This window comes from Bufo bufo, chromosome 1, assembly GCF_905171765.1.
Source record: "Bufo bufo chromosome 1, aBufBuf1.1, whole genome shotgun sequence".
Classification (NCBI taxonomy): domain Eukaryota; kingdom Metazoa; phylum Chordata; class Amphibia; order Anura; family Bufonidae; genus Bufo; species Bufo bufo.
In genome coordinates this window covers 66,106,799-66,133,891 of record NC_053389.1, presented here as the reverse complement: position 1 = coordinate 66,133,891, position 27,093 = coordinate 66,106,799, and the positions used below count along the sequence as shown (strand labels likewise).

Here is a 27,093-nt window from a genome sequence, read left to right as displayed (position 1 = left end):
AGCTAACATTTTTGTGTAGCCCAATGGTGGTTCAACTCACCCCGCTGTCTTGTGACAGACCCTGGGTGCTATGATATGGGCTCTTGCAGAAGGACGCCAGGATGGTCATTGTTGTTGCTTCCTCTGTGGCAGTTTTGTTATGTCCATTTTTGGGAAGGTCCAACACAGAACTTGGTTGGCGAAATTTGGCAAGAAATTTGCCAACTGTGCCATAGCAGATGGGTGGTCTTTTAGGGTGTTGAGCATTGAAATCTGCTGCAATGACTTACTACTGCACTCCCCGGAGATCAGCATAATCTCTGTCTTCACCTCAGCTATATCTGTGTCAGTAACTAAGAGGAAATTGTTCACACCTTTGGCAGGAATAAAAGGTACATCACAGATTTGGATTCCTCATCAAATTCTCTGATGCATACAGTACAGACAAAAAGTTTGGACACACCTTGTCATTCAAAGAGTTTTCTTTATTTTCATGACTATGAAGGCATCAAAACTATGAATTAACACATGTGGAAATATATACATAAAAAACAAGTGTGAAACAACTGAAAATATGTCATATTCTAGGTTCTTCAAAGTAGCCACCTTTTGCTTTGATTACTGCTTTGCACACTCTTGGCATTCTCTTGATGAGCTTCAAGAGGTAGTCCCCTGAAATGGTCTTCCAACAGTCTTGAAGGAGTTCCCAGAGATGCTTAGCACTTGTTGGCCCTTTTGCCTTCACTCTGCGGTCCAACTCACCCCAAACCATCTCGATTGGGTTCAGGTCCGGTGACTGTGGAGGCCAGGTCATCTGGCGCAGCACCCCATCACTCTCCTTCATGGTCAAATAGCCCTTACTTTCAAAGTTTTCCCAATTTTTCGGCTGACTGACTGACCTTCATTTCTTAAAGTAATGATGGCCACTCGTTTTTCTTTACTTAGCTGCTTTTTTCTTGCCATAATACAAATTCTAACAGTCTATTCACTAGGACTATCAGCTGTGTATCCACCTGACTTCTCCTCAACGCCACTGATGGTCCCAACCCCATTTATAAGGCAAGAAATCCCACTTATTAAACCTGACAGGGCACACCTGTTAAGTGAAAACCATTTCAGGGGACTACCTCTTGAAGCTCATCAAGAGAATGCCAAGAGTGTGCAAAGCAGTAATCAAAGCAAAAGGTGGCTACTTTGAAGAACCTAGAATATGTTCTATTCTAAGTTGTTTCACACTTGTTTGTTATGTATATAATTCCACATGTGTTAATTCATAGTTTTGATGCCTTCAGTGTGAATCTACAATTTTCATAGTCATGAAAATAAAGAAAACTCTTTGAATGAGAAGGTGTGTCCAAACTTTTGGTCTGTACTGTATGTCACATGCATACACACCCCTTCTCATTTGAAAATATCAAATTGATTCCAAGATTATAAAATGGCCACCGTGTAGGAACACCCACCTTCACAGAATTGCCCCCTTCCCATTAGCAACAAGCCACATACAAGATGACATTCTCAACCACCATTTTCCATTTATTCAGGTGTCTCCATACTTTTGGACCACCCTGCATACAAAACATGTATATTATACAGTATATAGGAAATGAACACGGCCTCTCTCTGCTGGGACCTTACTAGACAGGATATAATGATGACCTCTATAGAATCAACTTGGCACAAATCAAAAAGAAACAAACACTTTTTCAGTAATCAGTTTATAAAAGGCAGTGAAAAAACTCTTTACAATGACCTCTGTATAATATAGAAAACAGGCTATCAACGTATGCACTCGTTCATCAGATATTTAACTAGTGAACCGGATTATGTTCAGACTTAGGACAGTGTCAAAACAGAGTTTCATGGAAAGTAATGCAGAATACATGCAAGACTCCTAGAAAGCAACGAAAATGCTTTACTTTTGTATGTGAAGATAAAAATGCTGGCCCTACGACATTTTCTAGTGGTCATCAGTGTAACACTGTGCTTACCTTATAAAGGACTACTTAAGAAAACCTACAGTGTAAGTTGTTCCAATGTGGAAAGGTATCTTTAATACAACGACACATGGAGCAGTGATCAGGAGGCAGGCAGTTACCCCCACAGCCACTGCTCTGCCTTTCCTGTTGTTTTAGCGTTAGGCAGTAATACGTACTGGTGTTTGACATCAGCCACTTAAAGGGGGTATTCCTATCTCAGAGTTTTAAGGGGTCCTCCAGGCTACAGATATTGGTGACCTATCCTCAGAAGAGGTCATCAATATCAGATCAGTTCGGGTCTGACACATGGCTACCCTCCAATAAGCTTTTTTAAGCTGCCATGGCAGAATCAGAAGACTCCATACACTGTGTAGTATCCTGTGCTGGCATACTAAAGCTTAGCTACCATTCACTAGAATGAAAGCTGAGCAACAGTACCCCGACATGGCCACTACACAGTGTACAGAGATGTCTTCCTTCAGCTTTGTACACTGTATCGTTTCTGGTGCCACAACAGCCCGAAACAGCTGATTTCGGGAGTGCCGGGTGTTGGACCCCAACAGATCTGATATTGATGTCATATTCTCCAGATAAGTCATCAGTATCTGTAGTCTAAAGAACCCCTTTAATGGCATATCCACAGAATATGCCATAAATATCTGAAAGTTACAGTTCCCTCTGGGACCCACTCCTATCTCTAGAACTGCAAACCCCTCCACCACCACCACCATCTGGATGTGGCAGCGAGAGGTGGCCAGTCTACAGAAACAGCCAAGCGGATATTCTGTGGCTATGCCATCATTGTCTGAGATGGTAATACTGGTTTAAATATTTAGCTTTAGTATCAGTTCTTTCTTAAACACAATGGCACCTTTGGCTGATTTTTTTTTTCTTCGTTGTTCATTAATGCAAAATTAACCAAATTTTCTAAATAGTTCTCATTAACAATTAAATTTTGTTGCTGTAGAGTCTATGCAATTCTCGCAAATGGCAGACTGTTCTGTTGCATATGAAAGATAGAATCGACAGCACACTTCTAAACACTGTGAATACTTTGCACACACTTACTAACTTACTATATTTCATCTTAAAAAGCAAAGACTAAGAACGTCCTTCCATATGAATTACCGAGGGCAGTTTTGTACAACAAAACAATAGTAAAATCCATGAAATGATTAAAATTTTGAACAAACAAAAACGCGCAACTAGACATTAAAAATACATAGCTCCTTGTGGGAGGGGAAGTATGACAGAGTACATGGCACGTGTAAAGTGAATTATGTGTTTGACACTTTTTATGAATGACACGGCTTCAAAATGTGTCAAGAAAATTTGGCGGCGCCAAGAGGCGTCATAAAATGTGCCAAATATATTAACGACATGTACCATTTTTTTGTATACATCATGCCAGTCATAAGACGGCGTAGAGAAGACAATGGTGTCTAACATGGCCAAACTTATGCCTTGTGTGCTGTTTTTTTTTTTTATAAATCTGTTGGAGTTCATAAAATCTAAATTTCTTTACATTTCCTTTCAGTACAAGCATAGCCTCTAACCACTTATATACAAGCAATGCCCCATTCTAGTAAACTACATATTCATTCATCTACACAGCCATATTTGTAACCTGGGTGCCATATATTTTTGCCAAAAACCGAAAAGAGGGAAGTCCTCATGGAAATGTTTTCCTTCTTCAGTCCACCAGGATGAATTTCTGTTTTTGGCAAGAATATACTGAGGAACACAGATGACATAAGTGGGCCCTAAACCATATCTGGGCCCTTAGCTAACCACCATCAATGCTAATAATGTAGCTGAACTGGGGATGATGAGATTCTAGAAAATGCAGCAGGACATTTGAAGGATGTCTTCAAGAGTACAAAACTTGATAATTTGCCAGTAATGGAAGCTTCTTCTGATAATCTGCCAGGCATCACAGATTTCATAGGCAGTAGGACATGGTTAAGAAGAGGCATCTGAATTTCTGAAATGAGATACATAAGATAGGGGGGTAGTGAGCAAAGCAAAATATGCAGAACTTGTGCTAATTTAGTCTCCTAGCAAAGATTTCAGGAAAACTATTGATGGCGTGTGCTTGTTTTTTTGCATGCATTGAGACTATTGACTTATATCTTGACCTCCACAAAACTTCCAAATAACCATTTGCAGACTACAGGATGAAGTACACATGGCAGCCTGCCTTCTGCAAATGGATATGTAGGCTTGCATGTGCAGCGAGCCCCTGTGCAAAAGGATGGGGTGGTAGTGGCCATGATGAGGTGTTGTGTCATGGTGTTCCCTTGGGATCAGTGCAGAGGAAAATTGGCTTGAAGAGGCAGGCCAGAAGTAAAAGTTTAAAAATCTCTCTTAGGGCAAAATATAACTTGTGGTACATCCAACAGTAGTAGGTACATAGGTGTCTACAATGTGCTACAGGCTTGGTGTTTGACTGGCCTGGAGGAGGTCTAGGTGATGGTGTCTGAGCCATAGTCCCTCACCTGCAGCAGTTTTGATGAAGAAAGTTGTATTCTTGACTCTGACAATCTTTCTGGAGTGAAGGTCTCACAGGAGACCTTGGAGTAGGAGCTCTGACATTTGCCTCCTATCTCTTCTCTGTCTGGACTTAAACAGCCCCCCTCCTGGCAGGAAGTAGGACCATTGTATTATTGAAATTCTCCTGCTGCTATTAAATTATAATCAAATGCGGATACATAATGTACATTTTGAGAATATATATTAAAGGGTATGTGTCACCAGCGATTCCCCCCCCCCATCCAACTGTTTGCATAGACATATAGCTGTGGTTCACCTGATTAAAGCAGTGTTATTCTTTTGATTATCCAAGGTTCCCGAATTATGATATTTGTTCTTGATATGCAAATTAGGCATTTGGTGCAATAAAGGCATCACCGTTGCTCTTGTTGCACTCAAGCTTCGATCCTTTCTGTGGCTAGCCCTCTTTTGGCTGCTTTGCCACTGTTAGACTATCACGGTTCCTCAGGTGACTCAGGAAATCAAGGAGATTGGCTGAGCGTGGAGGAATCTAACAGCCTCCTTGATTTCTCTTGATTCAGTGTTGATAGGGTTAATGACCACTTCCCTTTTCTCAGCTGTTGCTCAGTGGTCATCACTTCTACCCTTTATAGTCTGAGCCCACCCTTCTGACTATGCGGTTGATAGCTTCATTTGGGTTTGGCTGAGCTGGTGTGAGATCCTCTCTGGTGTTCCTGTTCTTCCATCTCTACAGAAGTTAAGTGTCAAGTTTGTTTGGAATTGTTATATTCCCTGTTGTTGTATCTGGGCCTGAGACAGAGACTTCCATTTGTCCATCTGGGGAGGAATGGGTTGTCTCTGGTCCTATACTTATTCCAGGGCATTATAGTGAAATCAGGGCCTAGGTATGCTGCTTATAAATATTCCTACTTTCAAGGTCTATTCATATTTATAGGTAGTCAGGGCCCGGATTAGGGTTGTCTAGGAGGTGACCAGTTTCTTCCCTAGTTTCCAGGCCCAGTTACTGTTCCCCTTCCCTCCTGTGTTCAGTGTAGAGATTTCCCCCCCCCCCATCCTTCCCCACACTGATCGTGACACAGACCCTGTCAATCAAAGCAGTCAGGTAGGGCCAGCCACAGAAATGACCAGAGCTTGGGTGCAACAAGAGCAATGGTGACGACCTAATTTGCATATTAAGAAAAAATATAAAATCAGGAAACCAGTGTCTAGGAAAACAGTTGGATAGGGAGGTCGCTGGTGACAGATTGCCTTTAAAGGCTACGTACACCTTTGGGGCAATTTTTTATTATGGCATTGTACTTATTTTGGACTAAAAATATTTTTTTCAATTGGTCTTTATTAAAAATATGGAGTCCTTTTTTTTTTTGTGTACAGAGCTGAGATGCTGTAGTGGCAGCCTGTAGACTTTTTGTCTTTTCCGTCATCTGGGGAGCAGTCGGACTCCTTATCTCGGCTCTCTGACCTTATAAACACTCATTAGCTCAGTTCATATCTTACTGATAAGAATGCGGCTTAAATAAGGCTACTTTCATCATTGGCTCTCAGAAGTAGTCCAAAAACGGATCGGTTTTGCCCTAATGCATTCTGAATGGAAAAGAATCCACTCAGAATACATCAGTTTTCCTCCGTTCAGTAACGATTCCGCTCTGGAGGCGGACACCAAAACGCTGCCTGCAGCGTTTTGCTGTCCGCCTGACGAAGCAGAGCCAACCAATCTGTCCTGGCACACAGTGTAAGTCAATGGGGACGGATCCGTTTTCTCTGACACAATAGAAAACGGATCCATCACCCATTGACTTTCAGTGGTGTTCATGACGGATCAGTCATGGCTAAAGACGACATAATACAACCGGATCCGTTCATGCCGGATGCATGCGGTTGTATTATTGTAATGGAAGCGTTTTTGCAGATCCATGACGGATCCTCAAAAAACACTAATGTGAAAGTAGCCTAAGTGTTTATGATGTCTCAGTAGTTTAGAGATAAGGGTTATTAGATGATCGGCACAAAGTGAAAGTACCAGTCACACAGTTAGAAAAACTGTTAACCCTTTGTGACAGAATGGCTCAATATTTTTAATAAAGGCCAATTGAAAATATGATTTTTAGCCAAAAATGAGTAAAATGCAATCATAAACAAAAATTGCCCCCAAGGATGTACATAGCCTTCAAAGACCAGGGACAGCCTGACCCTGAAACAGAAGATTCATACTTACCTGCTCCCCGCTGCTCCGATCCTCTGTTTTGCCTCTGCATTCTCGATTTTCCTGTCCCTGCGCTGTTTACATTTGGCCGACTATGGGGATGGTCACATACACCACTCCAGCCAGTGACTGACTTCAAGGGTGATATGGCCATAAGACGCATGTCACCGCTGAAGCCAGCCATTGGCTTGAGCGCTGCATGTGACCATCCCCATAGCGCGGGGACCAGGCTGCACTGATCGTGAGGGTTCCAGGAGTCAGACCCCCACTGATCAGATATTGATGCTCTATCCTGAGGATAAGCCATCAGTATTAAAATCCCTTTAATGCTGGTGACTGCTTTGTAGTACCCTAATATTTAAGAGGAGCTGACACCCATTCCGACACGTCTGTCCTAGTAACTACTTGCATCCCCCATGTAATAACAATTCTGTTCTATTATTATGACTCTATGTTGTGTCATTCCCGTATTATTCCTGCTAGAAGTTTGCAAATAAATTGGCAGCAGTGTGCAGTAAAGGTACTGCTGGGTGTTACCAGTAGCTGGTGTGTGACTCTGTCCAATCCGTGCTGTTGGTGTCGCAAGGACACACCCCCAACTGGTAACACCCACCTGTAACTTTACTGCAAGCTGCTGGCAATTCAATAATAAACTTCTAGTAGAAATGAAAAGGGAATCGTATTACAAAGAGTCATAAGAATAGATTTTCCAGAATCGTTATTCATGGCGGATGCATGGAGTTACTACAACAGACATGTCAGTAGAGGTGGCAGGTCGTCTATAAGAGTGCAGCATGGTCTCCAGCATGGTGCATCAAAGTGCCGTCAAGGGTAGTGAATTCTAGGTCAGCATTTTCTGCCTGTAGATTCCAGAAGGTAGAATCCAGGTACACTTATTAGTTCTTCCTATGGTTTACAGCCACTGACCTTAGGGATGTCTTCTCCTGGAGTCATGCATTCACAGTCTTATCACACGATTTGTCATTTAACTTTTCTGTACTACGAAGGAAAAGCAATTCAGATGTTAAGGACAGATCTCAAAAGGAACTTTCCAGAAGACGTAAGAACCACAAGTATGGATGTGAAACAGTCTATGAAATACAGATCATATTGGGGGTCATCGATTATAATCTTTAAAACCTGGTGTAGAAAGTCGCTAATTTTGTTACAAGGTTTGCCACAAATTTGCGACTTTAGGGTCCACTCACACGTCCGCAAAATGGGTCAGCATCCGTTCCGCAATTTTGCGGAACAGGTGCGGACCCATTCATTTTTAATGGGGCTGGAATGTGCTGTCCGCATCCGCACTTCCAGATCCGCATATCCGTTCCGCAAAAAAATAGAACATGTCCTATTCTTGTCCGCAATTGCGGACAAGAAAAGGCATTTTCTATGAGAGTGCTGGCCATCTGCGGTCCGCAAAACACATATGGATGTGTGAACTGACCCTTAAGCTTTCTCCAGCGCCCTCACCACTGTTCTAAAAACTGGGCACAGTGTGGTTGGAGGAGGCGGGCAGAAATCGGACGCATGTTATACTAGAAACCTACTCCAGTTCCTTGCTGGGGTAGATTTCAGTGTCTTGCACACAGACAGCAGAAGATGCGGAAGTTTTTAGTAAATGACCCCCATTATATCAATACCTGGCTTTTAAAGGTCTCCTAAGGTTACTTTCATACTAGCGGCAGCCTTCTCTGGCAGGCTGTTCCGGCGGGGGGGGGGGGGGAACAGCCTGCCAGATCCGTGCTGCCGCTAGTGCACCGTGTCGGCCCCATTGACTATAATGGGGGAGGGCCGGAGGGCTGGCCGCAGCACGGCAAACATGCCCAGAGGTGACTGGAATAAAACTAAGACATGTATGATTGATATAAATCTGACCGCTAGAACCACCACCAGTCACAAGTATGAGGGTCCCCTGTGTGAATACTGCAGTAGTGCATGTGACCACCACTCCACTAACTGTCTATGGGACTGCCGAGCACAGCGCTCACATGCTAACAGTCCCGAATTTACCAGGTTTGGGCCTAATTTTTAGAGACAGTCCCTGTAAATTCAATTGTCCCCGTGTTTCTGGGTCGGTGGAGTGGGCTTAGGATACGGTCACACTTGCGTTGTTAATTCCGGTATTTATATCCGGCAGAGGATCTCAATACCAGAATTAAACAGATCCGTTTTGAGTTTGCACATCAGGATGCATCCATTCCGTTAGGATGCGGTTGTGTAAAATCAAAAACGGGAAAAAACTGATCCGGATTTTTTAGGCTCTTAAAAAAATTGATTGGTCACCATTGACTTGCATTGTTTTCAGTGCCGGATCAGTTTTTTTTCTGTTTTTATGACCGGACACAAAACAAAATGTTGCCGAAACTGAAGACGCCCTGATGCATCCTGAACGGATCTCTTTCCATGCATGAGGACTAAACGGAAATGTTGTTTTCCGGTATTGAGATCCTCTGCCGGATCTCAATACCGGAAAACAACAACAACGAAAGTGTGAAAGTCGCCTTAAATGCCCCAAATTTACTAACACAAATATTGGCAAGTATGAGAATGCGGCTCAGCTCTCTCGTGCAGTCCCATAAAACTGAATGGAGCAGAGGTCACACGTGCACACTGCCGCTTCTTTAACGCACCCCTGTTCTTGTAATCAGCAGGATCCCAGCGGTTTTACCATCATACATTTATCACCTATCCTGGTAAATTTTTTCTTATGAGAAAACCCCTTTAAGGAATTGCACAGGAGTCGGACTAGGGTTGGACGATATCAAAAATATTCCCACGATAACGATATATATGGCGATAAATGCCCATTTAGAAGAAAAATACACTTGGGGCCACAAGGAGACGTTACACTGTATGGGGGCAGCCACAAGGAGACGTTACACTGTATGGGGACAGCCACAAGGAGACGTTACACTGTATGGGGACAGCCACAAGGAGACGTTACACTGTATGGGGCAGCCACAAGGAGACATTACACTGTATGGGAACAGCCACAAGGAGACATTATACTGTATGGAAACAGCCACAAGGAGATGTTACACTGTATGGGGGCAGCCACAAGGAGACACTATACTTTATGGGGGCAGCCACAAGGAGACATTATACTGTATGGGGGCAGCCAGGCAGCCACAAGGAGACATTATACTGTATGGGGGCAGCCACAAGGAGACGTTACACTGTATGGGGACAGCCACAAGGAGACACTATACTTTATGGGGGCAGCCACAAGGAGACATTATACTGTATGGGGGCAGCCAGGCAGCCACAAGGAGACATTATACTGTATGGGGACAGCCACAAGGAGACATTATACTGTATGGGGGCCACAAGGAGACACTATACTGTATGGGGGCCACAAGGAGACATTATACTGTATGGGGACAGCCCCCAGCCTCTCATGTGCCCCCCAGCCTCTGCCGCTTATCAGCCCCCTCTGGTAACTCAACCCCCCCCCCCCTCAGTATTAATCATTGGTGGCAGTGGCCACAGGGTCCCCTTCCCCCCCATCATTGGTGACAGTGGGCAGTGCGCCCCCCCTCCCTCCCCCAGTATTATTCATTGGTGGCAGTGGCCACAGGGTCCCCCTCCCCCCCATCATTGGTGGCAGTGTGCGCCCCCCCTCCTCCCCCAGTATTAATCATTGGTGGCAGTGGCCACAGGGTCCCCCTCCCCGCCCCCCACATCATTGGTGGCAGTGGGCAGTTCCGATAGGAGTCCCAGCAGTGTAATGCTGGGGCTCCGATCGGTTACCATGGCAGCCAGGACGCTACTGAAGTCCTGGCTGCCATGGTATGTTAGTGAGCAGCATTATACTCACGTGCGCCGTGGCCGCCGGGCGCTCCTTCTTCTGTCTGTGCGGCGCATTGCTAATGCTTATAGCATTAGCAATGTGCTGCACAGACCTATGAGAAGAAGGAGCGCCCGGCGGCCACGGCGCACGTGAGTATAATGCTGCTCACTAACATACCATGGCAGCCAGGACTTCAGTAGCGTCCTGGCTGCCACACCTGAGGGGTTAATCCTTTCAGAGGTCGGGTGCCGGGAATGCGAGTCACAGAATTCCTTCCCCCACGCCGAACTGCTGAGAGTGCCGCCGCAAGCGGCCAGCAGGTATCGGGGACATTTGCACGAGTACAAGTACTCTGCAAATGTCCAGTATAGGTTCCGATACATCGGGACATCCCTAGTTTATAGTAATCTTGTGTATCATCTCCTACTAGAAGGTGTATTGCAGGCTGCAAGCAGAAGTGTTGGTGGCGCTCCTGTCCTGTCCTGCGCAGCCTCACCTGTTATCTGATTCCGACGTCAGTGGGCGGAGACTGCATTATGGGAGCCTGCATGGAGGAGCCGGAGTAGCCGCTGCGGGCAGCAATTGGTATAGAATCATGCTGGGGCGGGCGGCCGCGGACGCAGATTTTGAAGCGGTCAGCGCACATGACTGCTTCTATGACGTCACAAAATACTGCGGTAATTAGGAAACAGCGATATCGCCGTTTTTTTAATACCGCGGTATATCGTGATACCGGTATATCGCCCAACCCTAAGTCGGACCAGATTTGCTCCCTTGTGAAATCCTTGACATCACTACGATCCGTAAGCCGCGTCCCGGTCGGGATTTCCAGCCTTCAGCCTGCAGAAGGGAACAGTGAAGAATTTGGGCTCTCCGTATCCCTGCATGATCGCTTTCCCTCCTAATAGTGGTAGATTTGGGAATTGCCATTTATGCAATTCTCTGATACCTACAAGAATGTAAGACGACAACCTCACAGTCTACATCGATAAGACCTCCAAAGCTTACCATTCCATCAGCGACACGGCCGTGCTGTGAGTCCTCTGCTTGCGATAATAGCGAATCAATACCACGGTTATTACCATGAGAATTATCACCACACTGCCGATGCCAATGACCAGCCCCAGCAGCAGGATCTCTGAGAACTTCACTGCAAAGACATGGAGGGCAACGTCAGTTTTACTGAGGGACTGAGACAAATGTACGACAGTTCACGGCTGACACACAAAGCTAGCATTGTAAGGGCTCGTTCACACAAACGTTTTTTGCGTTCCGTATACAGAACCATTCATTCATGTACTCTGTATGCATTCCATTTCCGTATTTCTGTTCCATTGAAAGACAGAACGATTCCTATTATTGCCCGCAAATCACGTTTCGTGGCTCCATTCAAGTGAATTGGTCCGCAAAAAAACGTATGTCTTCCGTATCCATTCCGTTTTTGTGGAACCATCTATTAAAAATTTATGCCCAGCCCAATTTTTTCTATGTGATTACTGTATACTGTATATGCCATACAGAAAAACGTAACGGAACCGGAAACACTACTGAAATAAAAACAAAAAAACGGAAAAACGGACCAGGGAAAAACGGCCCGCAAAACACTAAAAAAGACATTCGGTCGTGTGAACGAGCCCTAAGGCCTCTTGCACACGACTGTATGGATTTTGCAGTATTTTGCGGTCCGCAAAAAACGGATCCGCAAAAAATACAGATGACGTCCGTTTGCATTCTATTTTTTGCAAAACGGAGCAGCTGGCCCCTGATAGAACAGTCCTATCCTTGTCCGTTATGCGGACAATAATAGGATATGCTCTTTCTTTGAACGGAATGGAAAAACAGAAAAGGAAGGCATACCTTCCGTTTTTTTTGTGGACCCATTGAAATGAATGATTCCGTATACGGAACGCAAAAAACAGAATGTAAACGGGGGAAAAAAAAAACACGGAACGAAATACACTGGCAGGAACCGAACTGAAATACCACTTCAGCTGCCAAGGTCCAGGTGCTCCATGTAGTTATAGAGGTCCAAACACCTCTCCCGCCATACGTGTCTTAGTAAACTGTTTTATTCTCTATTAAATATCCACCCTGGAGCATCTGATCTGTTTTGTGCTCCTCTGTTATTCTTCCTGGAAATGTATTTCTTAATGTTACAATTCCCCTTGCCAGTGTTTTGCCCCCAGAAACTCCAGCACTGTCTAAATAGTGCTGCCAGACAGTAAGGAACAAAGCAAAGGGAACAAAAATACCCAGTTGTCAGTTTAACTGTACATTTCCAGGAGGAATAACAGAGGAACAGCAAAAGAAAAAAAAACAACGAGTTCTAAGTAATGCTGCAGAATAGTTTTTCATATGGAATACCAGTATGGGCTATAACAGACATGACACAATGCATTTACAACTTTTTGGGCCATTTATGCACGCGCTGCGGATATTAAAGGGGTTGTCTCCTCTCCGATTCAAACAGCTGTCCTTACACTGCATCATCACTACAAAGTAAACAATGAAAAGGAGGCAGCACTCGCTCCAGCGTCTCGGCCCCTTCAAGTAGCCGATCGGCGGGGGTGTCAGGAGTCAGACCCCCCTCCACACCGATCACATATTAATGACCTATCCTGACGTGAAACCAGGCAATCCCCTTAATTAAAGGTCTGTAGTGAAATATGAAAGCGCCCACGTGCATTTTTGGGGATCAGTGGCATTTTATCAAAACGCAGCATGCTCTAGGTATGGTAGTAATGGCCACCACAGCCAATGGGAAGAGGGACACCGCTTCTGGGGGGAAAAGGCAGACCCTGCTCTCGGCATTTTTGAGATTTATGCAGAGCACAGACAACCCTCTTGAAGGAGTCTTCCCTCTAAGGGTACTTTCACACAAGTGTTATTCTTTTCCGGTATTGAAATCCGGTAAAGGGTCTCAATACCGGAAAAAAAACGCTTCCGTTTTGTCCTAATGCATTCTGAATGGAAATCAATCCGTTCAGTATACATCAGGATGTCTTCCGTTCCGTCCCTTGTACGGTATTTGACCGGACAAAATACTGCAGCTTGTCGCTGTATTTTTTCCGGCCAAAATTCCGGAACACTACCGCACTTGCCAGATCCATGATTAATTTCCATTGAAATGTATTAATGCCGGATCCGGTACCAAGTGTTCGCAATTTTTTCGGTCTTCCAGTGTGCGCATGCGCAGTTCTTTCTAGCTTTAAAAAAAATTTAATACCGGATCCGTTATTCCGGATGATACCAGAAAGACGGATCCGGTATTTCAATGAATAAGTCTAACCGATCTGTATCTGGAAAAAAAAAATATCCGTTTGCATACGGATTTCTGAATCCGGCAGGCAGTTCCGGCAACGGAATTGCCTGCCGGATTCTAACAACGCTAGTGTGAAAGGAAGAGTTTCTCGACTCCAGTCCTCAGGACCCCCCTGCCGGTCATGTTTGCAGGATTTCCTTAGTATTGAGCAGGTGATATAATTAGTGTGCATACATCAGGACTTACCACAGGTATTCATCTGTGGGATATTCTCAAATCCTGACCGGTAGGTGGGTCACGAGGACCGGCGTTGAGAAACCCTGCTCTAAGGAGTCTTCCCTGTCTCCATCAATCTCTTAGAATTTGAATAAAGAGACAGTGCTCACGCTCACACTCATGCACACGCACAGGATCCCCATTCTAAATATCGTGCAGTTTCCTGCGATCATTCACTACCGATCCTCTGGATAGGGGACAAATGTTCGTAGTGGGAATACCCCTTTAAAGCGGTGATCACATTCTGCATAGATTTCTTATAGGCTATATACTAATGTGTATTGGCGCTATATTACTTGAGGGCTTTCTGTAGCCTGCATGCCCATTAGTACTGATGCATACAGGCTGCAGCCCCCCATAGCTTTCCCAAGATGGCTGCTGTGTCTTTTGCATCCCTGTATCAGCACCTGCGCAGTAGAAGACACAGCCACCATCTTGGAGAAACCTATGGGCGCTGTGGCTTTTTTACACTGGCACCAATGGGCACCAGCAGCGTATGTATCTCCATGAGAGCTAAGGTAGGTGCTGAAGCAATGCATCAGTTACGGACAACCCCTTTAATGATGGAACTATAATTCAACATTAATCTTTAAATCACATGTAGATGTTCCAGTGACTACTTGCCTTGGTCAACAACGCTCACCATAATCTCTCCAGTTTCTCCATGAGCATCTGGTGGATTCTTAACCTGGCAAAAGTAGGTCCCATTGTCCGTTTGCTGAATATTCCTGATGATTATAGATCCATCGTTGCGTTTAATGTTCCCATCCCAGACTGCTCGATTTTGGAAACGGCCCTTAGTAGTAGGAAAGGGCTCCCTATGGAAGTAGAAGACCTAATGGATGGAGCAAAGAAAGGGTTGAAAAAAGGCAATCCATTGTGTATGAGACTATCTGCATGAGATGCTTCAAGTGATGTCAACATTAGGGCTCATGCACACAAACATATTTTCTTTCCGTGTCCGTTCCGTTTTTTTTTGCAGACCGTATGCGGAACCATTCATTCCAATGGGTCCACAAAAAAAACAGAAGATACTCCGTGTGCATTCTGTTTCCGTATGTCCATTCCGCAAAAAAAAAATTACGGACAAGGATAGGACTGTTCTGTTAGAGGCCAGCTGTTTCGTTCCGCAAAATACGGAATGCACACAGACGTCATCCGTATTTTTTGCAGACCGCAAAATACATACGGTTGTGTGCATGAGCCCTTACTCTGGATTCAAGCATCCCGTTTGTATTGCATTTTTGAGCCAAAGCCAGAAATTGATCCATCAGGTCTGAGTACAAGTCCTGGATCCATCAGGAAGGAGAAGTACAAGTCCTGGATCCATCAGAAAGGAGAAGTACAAATCCTGGATCCATTAGGAAGGAGAAGTACAAGTGCTGGATCCACCAGGAAGGAGAAGTACAAATCCTGGATCCATTAGGAAGGAGAAGTACAAATCCTGGATCCATTAGGAAGGAGAAGTACAAATCCTGGATCCATTAGAAAGGAGAAGTACAAATCCTGGATCCATTAGAAAGGAGAAGTACAAATCCTGGATCCATTAGGAAGGTGAAGTACAAGTGCTGGATCCATCAGGAAGGAGAAGTACAAATCCTGGATCCATTAGGAAGGAGAAGTACAAATCCTGGATCCATTAGGAAGGAGAAGTACAAGTGCTGGATCCATTAGGAAGGAGAAGTACAAGTGCTGGATTCACCAGGAAGGAGAAGTACAAATCCTGGATCCATTAGGAAGGAGAAGTACAAATCCTGGATCCATTAGGAAGGAGAAGTACAAATCCTGGATCCATTAGGAAGGAGAAGTACAAGTGCTGGATCCACCAGGAAGGAGAAGTACAAATCCTGGATCCATTAGGAAGGTGAAGTACAAGTGCTGGATCCATCAGGAAGGAGAAGTACAAGTCCTGGATTGATAAGGAAGAAGTAGTCTTGGAGCCATCAGAAGATGAAATAAAGGTCCTGGATCCATCGGGAACGAGAAGTATAAGTCTTGGATTTATCAGGGAGGAGAAGTATAAGTCCATTCCTTTTGAATCCACTTCTGGCTTTTGGCCAAAAAAAAAAAAAAAACACGACAAAAACGACATGGGTTCTATATACATCTTTAGGTACTTTGATCTCAAATATATGTAGATGTTTTGATGCTTTTAAGGGCATCTCTATGGGTGCAGAGCTGTGATCTGTGACTACAGGAGGTCTGCGCTGTCCAGGCATTTAACCCCTTAGTGACCAGCCTGTTTTGGGCCTCACTGACCAAGCGTTTTTCTTCCTTTTTTCATCATCGCCTTCCAAAAGCTATAACTTATTTTTTTTTTCCGTCTATGTGAGGGCTTGTTTTTTGCGGGACAAGCTGAAGTTTTTAATGATGCCATTTTGGGGTACACATAACTTTCTGATTAACATTTATTAACTCTTTCTGGGAGGGAGAGAAAAAACAGCAATACTGCCACCAAGTTTTTATGTTATAAATTTTGTGGCGTTCATTTTTTGCCATAAATAACATATCTTTATTCTCTGGGTCAGTACGATTATAACTATACCAAATACATATAGGGGGTCATTTATCAAACTGGTGTACAGTAGAACTAGCTTAGTTGCCCATAGCAACCAATCAGATTCCAACCTTTCATTTTCCAAAGGAGCTGTCTAAAATGAAAGGAGGAATCTGATTGGTTGCTATAGAGTCTAAACCAATTCTACTTTACACCAGTTTGATAAATGACCCCAGAAATTATTTTTCGTTTTACAAATTTTGTGCAATAAAAGCCCTTTTTAAAAAAAAAAATTAATAATCATTTTGCTTCGCTGCATCCCTAGACCCATAACTTTTTTATTTTTTTTATTTCTATAGAGTTGTGTGAGGGCTCGATTTTTGCGGGAAGAAGTTTTCATTGGTATCATTTTGATCGCTTGTTATTACGTTTTTTTGATGGTGACTAAGAATAAATGAACAATTTTGACTTTTTTTGTTGTTTTTTTATGGCATTCACTGTAGGGGATAATTTACATGATATTTGTCTAGTGTGAGTCGTTATGGACGTGTCAATACCAAACCTGTGTGGGAGATGAATTTTTTTTTTTTTACTTTTTTTTAACAGCTTGATAATCCCACAAGGGAACTATACCAGGCAATCCTTTCATTGCTTCTAAAATACAATGCACTATCCCTATAGTGCATTGCATTTTTATGTCAGTGCTATACTGACATTGACCAGCAGGCTGCACCAGAGAGGCGTAGCTGGGGGAACACTCAAGGCAGACTTGGGGCCTACACCAGGTCTCAGCCTGCCTATACACACATCAGCACCCCTGGATCACATTTGCAGGGTGCTGATGGGAGACAGAGGGAGTCCGCTCCCTCTGTCACCGCTTCATAGGTGGCGGGCACCATTGCCCGCGGCATGTAAGGGTTTAAACAGCCCGGATCAGCACTACTGCCGGTACAGGCTGTTAGAGCTGGCGAGAGGCTCTCTCATGTGAGAGCCGAACCCCCACTCTCGTCTACACGGGAGCCTTAGGGCCCTTAGTGACCACCGTAAAAAGGCGTATTGGTGGTCACTAAGGGGTTAACTAGGTTTTCAAGGATCAGGATAGGCCATCAATATCAGATCAGTCGGGATCTGACTCTCGGCACCCTGCTAGTCAGCTGGCTGAAGTGTGCTGCCAATTTCACCATGGGCTCATGCACTTGGTAGTGACGTCCAGCGCTGCAACACTTCTGCTTGTACAACTTGTTGGACAACTGTCATAGGAACGTCTACTACTACTTTCCTTTTATTTTATTAGAAACTGGCACAGCAGTAACACCTAAAAGAAGATAAAATAAACTTTCCCTGTTGATATTTCCATTGCCTTCTGTGTGGATAAAATTAATTTTCAAGTAGTTAGAAGGTTGCGTCAACATGACAGTCTATGGGCCCCAGTAGGATATGTGGATATCATAGAGGGGTCTCCCATGAGGCGGGGCAGAGACATGCTGTAAGCAGTATAATACTATATGAATGCAGGCAATGGCTAAAACTATGACTAATGGCTAAGTGCTGCTCAGGGTGACTGATCTCTGAGGGTGTGGAAGAAGCTGGATATTTGCCATACAACGAGGCACTTTGCGTTTCAGTGATAAGAGGTAGATTTAAAAAGCGATTATAGAGGAGACAGTGCTGTAGGTCGAGGAGAGCAAACTGACCTAGACTAGAGGTAGATGTTCTGCCTGCCCCCATACAGTGTGCATGAGTTCTAAGTTTATTCTCTATGGTGGAGGAGAATTAGCGGTTGTTGGACCCCTCTGCTGACGGTTTACCTCCCATGAGAACAATGGATCAGACTTGTTGAACTACAACATTCCCAATATTTTTCTACATTGGCATCTGCCATTAAAGGAGGAGAATAAGGAGACCCGCATACATATTAGATGGTTGGCCAATCCCACCAGAATGACCAGGTTAAGCCCACATTACTCATCAACTGCCTACAGGCACCTTAAGAATTCCAGCCGATTCACCACACATCAAATACCAAGAGATATTAAAAAGGGATTATCCCATGCTTAATGTAAAAAAATTAAAATCAGACATCCTATACTACAGGACAATTAGTTATGAGCTTCGCCAAATTTGACAAAGAAATCCGCTTTTTGACGAGTTACTTTGTTGTGAGGCACATTTCTTTGTAAGTTGCAGGTGCAATGATGGGGAACGGTGATTGCGCTGCCCTCCGTCATTGAACCCCTCAGATGCTGCGCTCATCACTGATCGCGGCATCTGAGAATAATAGTGAGGGCTTCCAGGGGTTGAATCACTGAAAATAAAAATAAAAATACTCACCTTATCCATTTGAGCGCGAAGAGGCTGCCGTGGCCATCTTGATTGGAGATCTTGCGCGGTGTGTGACGTCATATGTCAACGCGCACAAGATATCGCGCGGGATCTTCAATCAAGATGGCCGCTGTGGCCTCTTCGTGCTCAAATGGATGAGGTGAGTATGAATTTTTTTCTACTGCCATTTTATGTAAAAAATTGATTCGTTACCACGAACAGGGGCGTAGTTATAGGGGGTGCAGAGGTAGCAGTCGCTACCGGGCCCAGGAGCCTGAGGGGCCCAAAGACCCTTGTGCCACATAAGACACTGGCATTATAGAAAGTGCATACTGGTCAATTTACACCTATGGCTGGAGGTAAGGGGTTAGGTTAAGAATTTGGCATGAGGGGGTGCCCTTTCAATGTTTGCCTCAAGCAGCAGGAAGGCTGTGTGCTCCCCTGCCCCTTGCCAACAACCACTTAGGGACGGGGGCCCAAGCAGAACTCTTGCATCAGGGCCCATGAGCTTTTAGCTACGCCCCTGACCACGAAGCATGAGGAAATTCAGCTTTGCGGCGAATCAAATTTTCCCTAATGACAATCTCTTTCTAACAAAGCCAGAACCAGCCCTGTACCTCACATGGATCCAGAGATCTCCTAGATCAGGGGTCTCCAAACCCCGGCCCGCGGGCCAGAACCGGCCCGCTTGTGCGTTCGATCCGGCCCGCCCGCAGCTGGCAGGTTGCAGGAACCAAATCCGCACAACCGCCCATGCTGTCACGCTTGTGTTGTGTGTTCGATTCCGCGCCCGCCCGCAGCTGACAGGTTGCAGGAACGAAAGCCGCACAACCGCCCATGCTGTCACGCTGTGCTTTTTGATTGGCTGCTGGGACCGCCGATGTCCCGGCAACCAGTGACGTCACAGGTGCGGCACCTCCCCTCTTCCCGCCCGCTGTTTGAAATAACAAATCCACGTGTGTAGCAGCGGGCGGGAGTCGGGACTCAGGAGTCCAAGAAGAAAAAAAAAAGAAGAGGAGCAGAAGCCGGCTACAGCGGAGGCAAGTGTTGCACAACGCTGATGGGGACACAATGGGGAACGCTGACATTGCTGTGCTGCGCTGATGGGGACACAAGCTGCTGAGGACACATACTGATGGGGATATTGCTGTGCTGCTGGGGACACTGCTGATGGGGACTTTGCTGTGCTGATGGGGACATTGCTGTTCTGATGGGGACACCGTTGATGAGGACACGGGTGTCCCCATCAATGGTGTCCCCATCAGCACAGCAATGTCCCCATCAGAGGTGTCCCCATCAGCGATGATGGGCACACTGCTGATGGGGACAATTCTGTTCTGATGGGGACATTGCTGGGGACACCGCTGTTTGGCACACTGCTGATGGGGACATGGGTGTCCACATCAATGGTGTCCCCATCAGGATAGCAATGTCCCCATCAGCGGTAACCCCATAATCGATGTCCCCATCAGCACAGCAATGTCCCCATCAGAGGTGTCCCCATCAGCGGTGATGGGGACACATGCTGCTGGGGACACCGCTGACAGGGACATTGCTGTGCTGATGGGGATGTTGCGGTGGACACTGCTGATGGGGACATTGCTGTTCTGATGGGACATTGCTGGGGACACCGCTGATGGGGACATGGGTATCCCCATCAGCGGTGACCCATCAGCGGTTTCCACATCAGCACAGCGGCGTCCCCATCAGCAATGATGGGGACGCTGCTAATGTGGAAACTGCTGATGTGAACATTGCTGTGCTGATGGGGACATTGCTGAGGACACCGCTGATTGGCACACTGCTGATGGGGACAAAGGTGTCCCCATCAATGGTGTCCCCATCAGTACAGCAATGTCCCCATCAGCGTCCCCATTCTGATGGGGACATTGCTGTTCTGATGGGGACACCACTGATAGGGACACGGGTGTCCCCATCAACCGCGTCCCCAAAGGCAGTGTCCCCATCAGTGGTGTCCCCATCAGCTGCTAATGGGGACTCCGCTGATGGGGACATTGCTGTTCTGATGGGGACATCATTAATGGGGACATTGCTGTGCTGATGCTGACATTGCTGTTCTGATGGGGACATTGCTGTGCTGATGGGGACACCGCTGATGGGGACATTGCTGTGCTGATGGGGACACCGCTGATGGGGACATTGCTGTGCTGATGGGGACAACGCTGATAGGGACACGGGTGTCCCCATCAATGGTGTCCCCATCAGTGGTGTCCCCATCAGCACAGCAATGTCCCCAACAGCAGCGTCCCCATCAGTGGTGTCCCCATCAGCACAGCAATGTCCCCAACAGCAGCGTCCCCATCAGTGGGTGTCCCCATGATGGGAATATTGTTTTTCTGATGGGAATATTGTTTTTTTGATGGGAATATTTTTTTTTTTATGGGAATATTGCTTTTCTGATGGGGACATTGCTGTTCTGATTTGGCCATTGCTGTTCTGATGGGGACACCGCTGATAGGGACACGGGTGTCCCCATCAATGGTGTCCCCATCAGCCGCGTCCCCAACAGCAGTGTCCCCATCAGTGGTGGCCCCTATCAGCTGCTAATGGGGACTCCGCTGATGGGGACATTGCTGTTCTGATGGGGACATCGTTGATGGGGACATTGCTGTGCTTAAGGGTGACACGGCTGATGGGGACATTGCTGTGCTGATGCTGACATTGCTGTGCTGATGGGGACATTGCTGTGCTGATGGGGACATTGCTGTGCTGATGGGGACATTGCTGTGCTGATGGGGACATTGCTGTGCTGATGGGGACATTGCTGTGCTGATGGGGACATTGCTGTGCTGATGCTGACATTGCTGTGCTGATGCTGACATTGCTGTGCTGATGGGGACATTGCTGTGCTGATGGGGACATTGCTGTGCTGATGCTGACATTGCTGTGCTGATGCTGACATTGCTGTGCTGATGGGGACATTGCTGTGCTGATGGGGACATTGCTGTGCTGATGGGGACATTGCTGTGCTGATGGGGACATTGTTGTGCTGATGCTGACATTGCTGTGCTGATGGGGACATTGCTGTGCTGATGGGGACATTGCTGTGCTGATGGGGACATTGCTGTGCTGATGGGGACATTGCTGTGCTGATGGGGACATTGTTGTGCTGATGCTGACATTGCTGTGCTGATGCTGACATTGCTGTGCTGATGCTGACATTGCTGTGCTGATGCTGACATTGCTGTGCTGATGGGGACATTGCTGTGCTGATGGGGACATTGCTGTGCTGATGGGGACATTGCTGTGCTGATGGGGACATTGCTGTGCTGATGGGGACATTGCTGTGCTGATGGGGACATTGCTGTGCTGATGGGGACATTGCTGTGCTGATGGGGACATTGCTGTGCTGATGGGGACATTTTTGTGCTGATGGGGACACCGCTGATAGGGACACGGGTGTCTTTGCGTTGTTTTGCTAAAGTTTTTTCTCTTTTGTTCTCAGTCATATCATGCTGATTACAAAAACGATCCATGTAAAATATATACATTTAATTTAATACATAACTGATTTTTTTTTCCGGCCCCCGAATACTTGTAAAATCTTCAATGTGGCCCTCCTGTTGAAAAGTTTGGAGACCCCTGTCCTAGATGTATATCAAGCTGGCAGCTTATGGGGCGTGCACTTTCTGAGGGGGTGTGTCCTTTCCGGATAGAAACTGAGCATGTGCTTCCATCTCAGTGAGCAGGACAGAGAGATTAGAAAAGAACAAACAGTAGGTGGCGCTATACAGATAGATTTTATTAAATAACTCAGTGGCTACACTACATTTTTAATTACATGCAATTACAAAAGTATTCAGATCCAAGTGCTGGTTTTAAAAATTCTGAATATTTTTCATGGGACAACCTTTTTAAGGAACCATGGCCACATTTTATATGATCTAAAATACACCTCTAGTCAAGTGCTATGGGTCCTACAAACCCAATTATCCCACAAACTCAAAACACTCTTTAAAACTCTTTTACTCCTTTCCCGAGGTTCCCTTTTTGTGGGTGGGTAGCAGATCACATGAGACAATCAAGCACCTGCATCTCCCTGGATGCATTGCAATTAGCACTTGTTAACCCCTTCCTTCCCCAGCATAGAAAACAGTCCCCCACATATAGCCCTAGAGGTACGTACAGTATGTAATGCACCCAAAGTTTCTTTCTCCGCTGTCTAGTGAGTGGATGAGGGGTGTCTGGGTTTTACCTGCTTCTCTACGAGTTCACTATTCGGGCACTTAGAGGAGGGGAGCAAGGGAGATACTGAGCATGTTAGTCCACAACTGAGAAGGTGGACCAGATGGGGGCGCCACCAGAGAGGAAAATGTCATGTAAAACTAAACAAAACAATATCTTTATGGCATGTATAATGCTTCATTATTCATTGCATAGTAAGAGTATGGAACTGATACAAAACGTTATCTGAGTAGCTCTTGTATTCTTTCCAAAGATGACACCAATGTAGGTACATGTACAATAAAAATATAAAGATAATTAAAAAAAAAGTATACGAGTCCCCTGGATATTCATACTTTATTAATTATGTAAGTGCTACCAGACAGCAGGCCGGAGCTACTGGATCTGCACATAGTAACGTGATCAAATCCATTTATTTCTGAACAGACATTAAGTCTCCGTTCACAAAAAGTTTTCATTGTTGTCTCTTTCTGAGCCTTGCAATGCGAGATGCTTACACACAGAATCCTTTACAGAACGTCTTATTGTTCAAAATACGGCAGACAAGTTGCAGTCCATTTTCTGGGCAGACTCCGGGTAATTCTAGTCACATACTCGTTATGAGGGCCCTCAGTGGGGAAACTGAACACTATGTAATCCCTGTAAGCCGTAAAGTGCCCACTGAACCCGGACATATCCCCTTTTTCTGACATGAGCATTGGAGCATTTCATTCTCCGATGCTCTCCTTTGCCCTGCGTTATATTGCGCAGGGCAAGGGCTTTTTTTTTTATATTTTTCCACTGCTAGGAGGAGGCTTCCACCTAGCAGTGTTCCCAGTGACGTCACTGGCACTGATGGTGTAACACCCCGCTAGGGGGCATTACCACTCTTTTTGCCCCATCACTGTTTCCTATGGTTAATGTAATGTCACCATACGTAATTATTGCAAGTCTTTTATAAATGTGCATTGCTTTCCAATGTAACTGTTATGTTATCATGCAATGTACCTGGTCCACCAGCAGATGGCGGCACCTCTCGCAGAGCTGTGTTAGCTGTAATGGAACCCTTCTTCCATTCCAGCCGTCTCTCTAGACAGGGAGGAGTTCAATGTTAGTGAAGGTCAGAGTAGCTTACTTCCTGCCTGGGGAAGCAGCAGGTCCTCGTCCCTGCTGGATGAGCCTACAGAAGTTAGTCTCAGAGCACCCCCTGTAAGGGGAAGGTCGTGTGCAAGCCAGCAGAGCATGTCTGCTCTGTTGAGCCCAGAGGCCAAAGCTGAATGCCTCCAGAGTCAGGAGTAAAGATTCCCTGAACAAAGACAAAGGTAAAGAGAAAGATGCAGACTAAGAGAAAGACAGAGTCAGACTACAAAAAGCTAAGTTACAGCCTACAGCAGAAAGGAAATGTTCCTATTTAATCCAGCCAGAATAGCAGATCCGAAATAGTACCGATGTAGCAGAGCTAAATGGATTTGCCTGCAAGAATTGATGCCAGGATCTGCTGATAACCAAGACAAAGTTGGAAGGTTGTTCCCTGATGCAAGTTTATTCAAGTAAAGCTGTTTCAACTTCAATAAAAAAAAAGTCTTGGCTCCATTTATTCTACAAATCCCTCAACTATTTACCCTATCATCACTGCTGCAGACGGATATCCAGGTAGGAGCACCGTGACAAGTGCAAAGCCGCACCTAAAGGGACACTATAGGCAACCCTTATACCACTGGCATTCCAATACCTGGGTTACACCATCACCTTCTACATAGGGGTACTTAGTCCTTCATTGCTGAAATGCAACTGGCGTCACGACAAAAACTCTAAAAACTCACATAACACCTGTAAAAGAGACCCCCTGGTACGGGACCTGCCCGCTGCAATGAGAGGGCTTTAGTGTTGCCCTAGCCATCTTACAGGCTAGGGCAGCACTAAAGACAGCCATTAGTGCCGGTGACGTCACTGGGAACACTGCTAGGCAGAAGCCTCTGCCTAGCATACCCATGGAGAGTACTCTACATCACCAGATCTCCAAAAAAAAGCCTAAAAGAGAGCATCAGAGCATGAAACGTCAGAGGGGCTGCCTGGGTGAAAAAGGGGATATGTCCGGGTTCAGCTCTTATCAGTCTTTACAGCCTCCATTTTGCACTTTTCACTCCTATAAAAATCATTATTGAGTGTGCCTGATGGTAGTAGGGATGCCCATGATGTTAAGTGTTTGGGTGCAAGGCAAGTCGTGTAGAGTGCAATGACCTGAGTATGGTGCAGGAGTTGGTAACCAGGCCCGATGTTGCAGAATAAACATCTTTCTTTATTTAAGTTTAAAATGGTTCAAAAACACAGTTCCCACAATATACACTGCGTGCAGAATTATTAGGCAAATGAGTATTTTGACCACATCATCCTCTTTATGCATTTTGTCTTACTCCAAGCTGTATAGGCTCAAAGCCTACTACCAATTAAGCATATTTGGTGATGTGCATCTCTGTAATGAGAAGGGGTGTGGTCTAATGACATCAACACCCTATATTAGGTGTGCATAATTATTAGGCAACTTCCTTTCCTTTGGCAAAATGGGTCAAAAGAAGGACTTGACAGGCTCAGAAAAGTCAAAAATTGTGAGATATCTTGCAGAGGGATGCAGCACTCTTAAAATTGCAAAGCTTCTGAAGCGTGATCATCGAACAATCAAGCGTTTCATTCAAAATAGTCAACAGGGTCGCAAGAAGCGTGTGGAAAAACCAAGGCGCAAAATAACTGCCCATGAACTGAGAAAAGTCAAGCGTGCAGCTGCCAAGATGCCACTTGCCACCAGTTTGGCCATATTTCAGAGCTGCAACATCACTGGAGTGCCCAAAAGCACAAGGTGTGCAATACTCAGAGACATGGCCAAGGTAAGAAAGGCTGAAAGACGACCACCACTGAACAAGACACACAAGCTGAAACGTCAAGACTGGGCCAAGAAATATCTCAAGACTGATTTTTCTAAGGTTTTATGGACTGATGAAATGAGAGTGAGTCTTGATGGGCCAGATGGATGGGCCCGTGGCTGGATTGGTAAAGGGCAGAGAGCTCCAGTCCGACTCAGACGCCAGCAAGGTGGAGGTGGAGTACTGGTTTGGGCTGGTATCATCAAAGATGAGCTTGTGGGGCCTTTTCGGGTTGAGGATGGAGTCAAGCTCAACTCCCAGTCCTACTGCCAGTTTCTGGAAGACACCTTCTTCAAGCAGTAGTACAGGAAGAAGTCTGCATCCTTCAAGAAAAACATGATTTTCATGCAGGACAATGCTCCATCACAGGCGTCCAAGTACTCCACAGTGTGGCTGGCAAGAAAGGGTATAAAAGAAGAAAATCTAATGACATGGCCTCCTTGTTCACCTGATCTGAACCCCATTGAGAACCTGTGGTCCATCATCAAATGTGAGATTTACAAGGAGGGAAAACAGTACACCTCTCTGAACAGTGTCTGGGAGGCTGTGGTTGCTGCTGCACGCAATGTTGATGGTGAACAGATCAAAACACTGACAGAATCCATGGATGGCAGGCTTTTGAGTGTCCTTGCAAAGAAAGGTGGCTATATTGGTCACTGATTTGTTTTTGTTTTGTTTTTGAATGTCAGAAATGTATATTTGTGAATGTTGAGATGTTATATTGGTTTCACTGGTAAAAATAAATAATTGAAATGGGTATATATTTGTTTTTTGTTAAGTTGCCTAATAATTATGCACAGTAATAGTCACCTGCACACACAGATATCCCCCTAAAATAGCTAAAACTAAAAACAAACTAAAAACTACTTCCAAAAATATTCAGCTTTGATATTAATGAGTTTTTTGGGTTCATTGAGAACATGGTTGTTGTTCAATAATAAAATTAATCCTCAAAAATACAACTTGCCTAATAATTCTGCACTCCCTGTACAGTGTGAATCTCCCCTAATGGTTTGGGAAGGAAGGAAAGAAATTACCATACTCTTTCCGCTCTATCTTTCTCAAGTTTCTTCCTGCAGAATCTATGCCTGGAAATCTCACTTTTGCAATCATGCTTGTAATTCGCAACTGAGGCGTACAGGTACAATCGGCCAAGTCGTGTTCG

The 27,093-nt window shown here is 45.3% G+C and overlaps 1 protein-coding gene across 2 annotated transcripts in view; it reads right to left on the bottom strand.

Annotated features, from left to right (window-relative positions):
* Window positions 1–2,839: 2,839 nt before the first annotated feature.
* The window catches only part of MPZL2 (myelin protein zero like 2), a 51,878-nt gene continuing 27,624 nt past the window's right edge, over window positions 2,840–27,093 (bottom strand). The window contains exons 3-7 of one of the 2 annotated variants that reach the window (XR_005777708.1): window positions 14,631–14,841; window positions 11,477–11,618; window positions 7,603–7,674; window positions 3,890–3,942; window positions 2,840–3,859 (exon numbers count right to left, since the gene is read on the bottom strand). Coding sequence is in view for 1 of the 2 variants with exons in the window: in XM_040425639.1 (XP_040281573.1) it covers window positions 7,626–7,674; window positions 11,477–11,618; window positions 14,631–14,841 (402 nt within the window). In the remaining variant the exon portion in view is untranslated. Of the gene's footprint in view, window positions 3,943–7,602; window positions 7,675–11,476; window positions 11,619–14,630; window positions 14,842–27,093 lie in introns of both variants that reach the window. The other variant, XM_040425639.1, reaches the window with a different exon arrangement.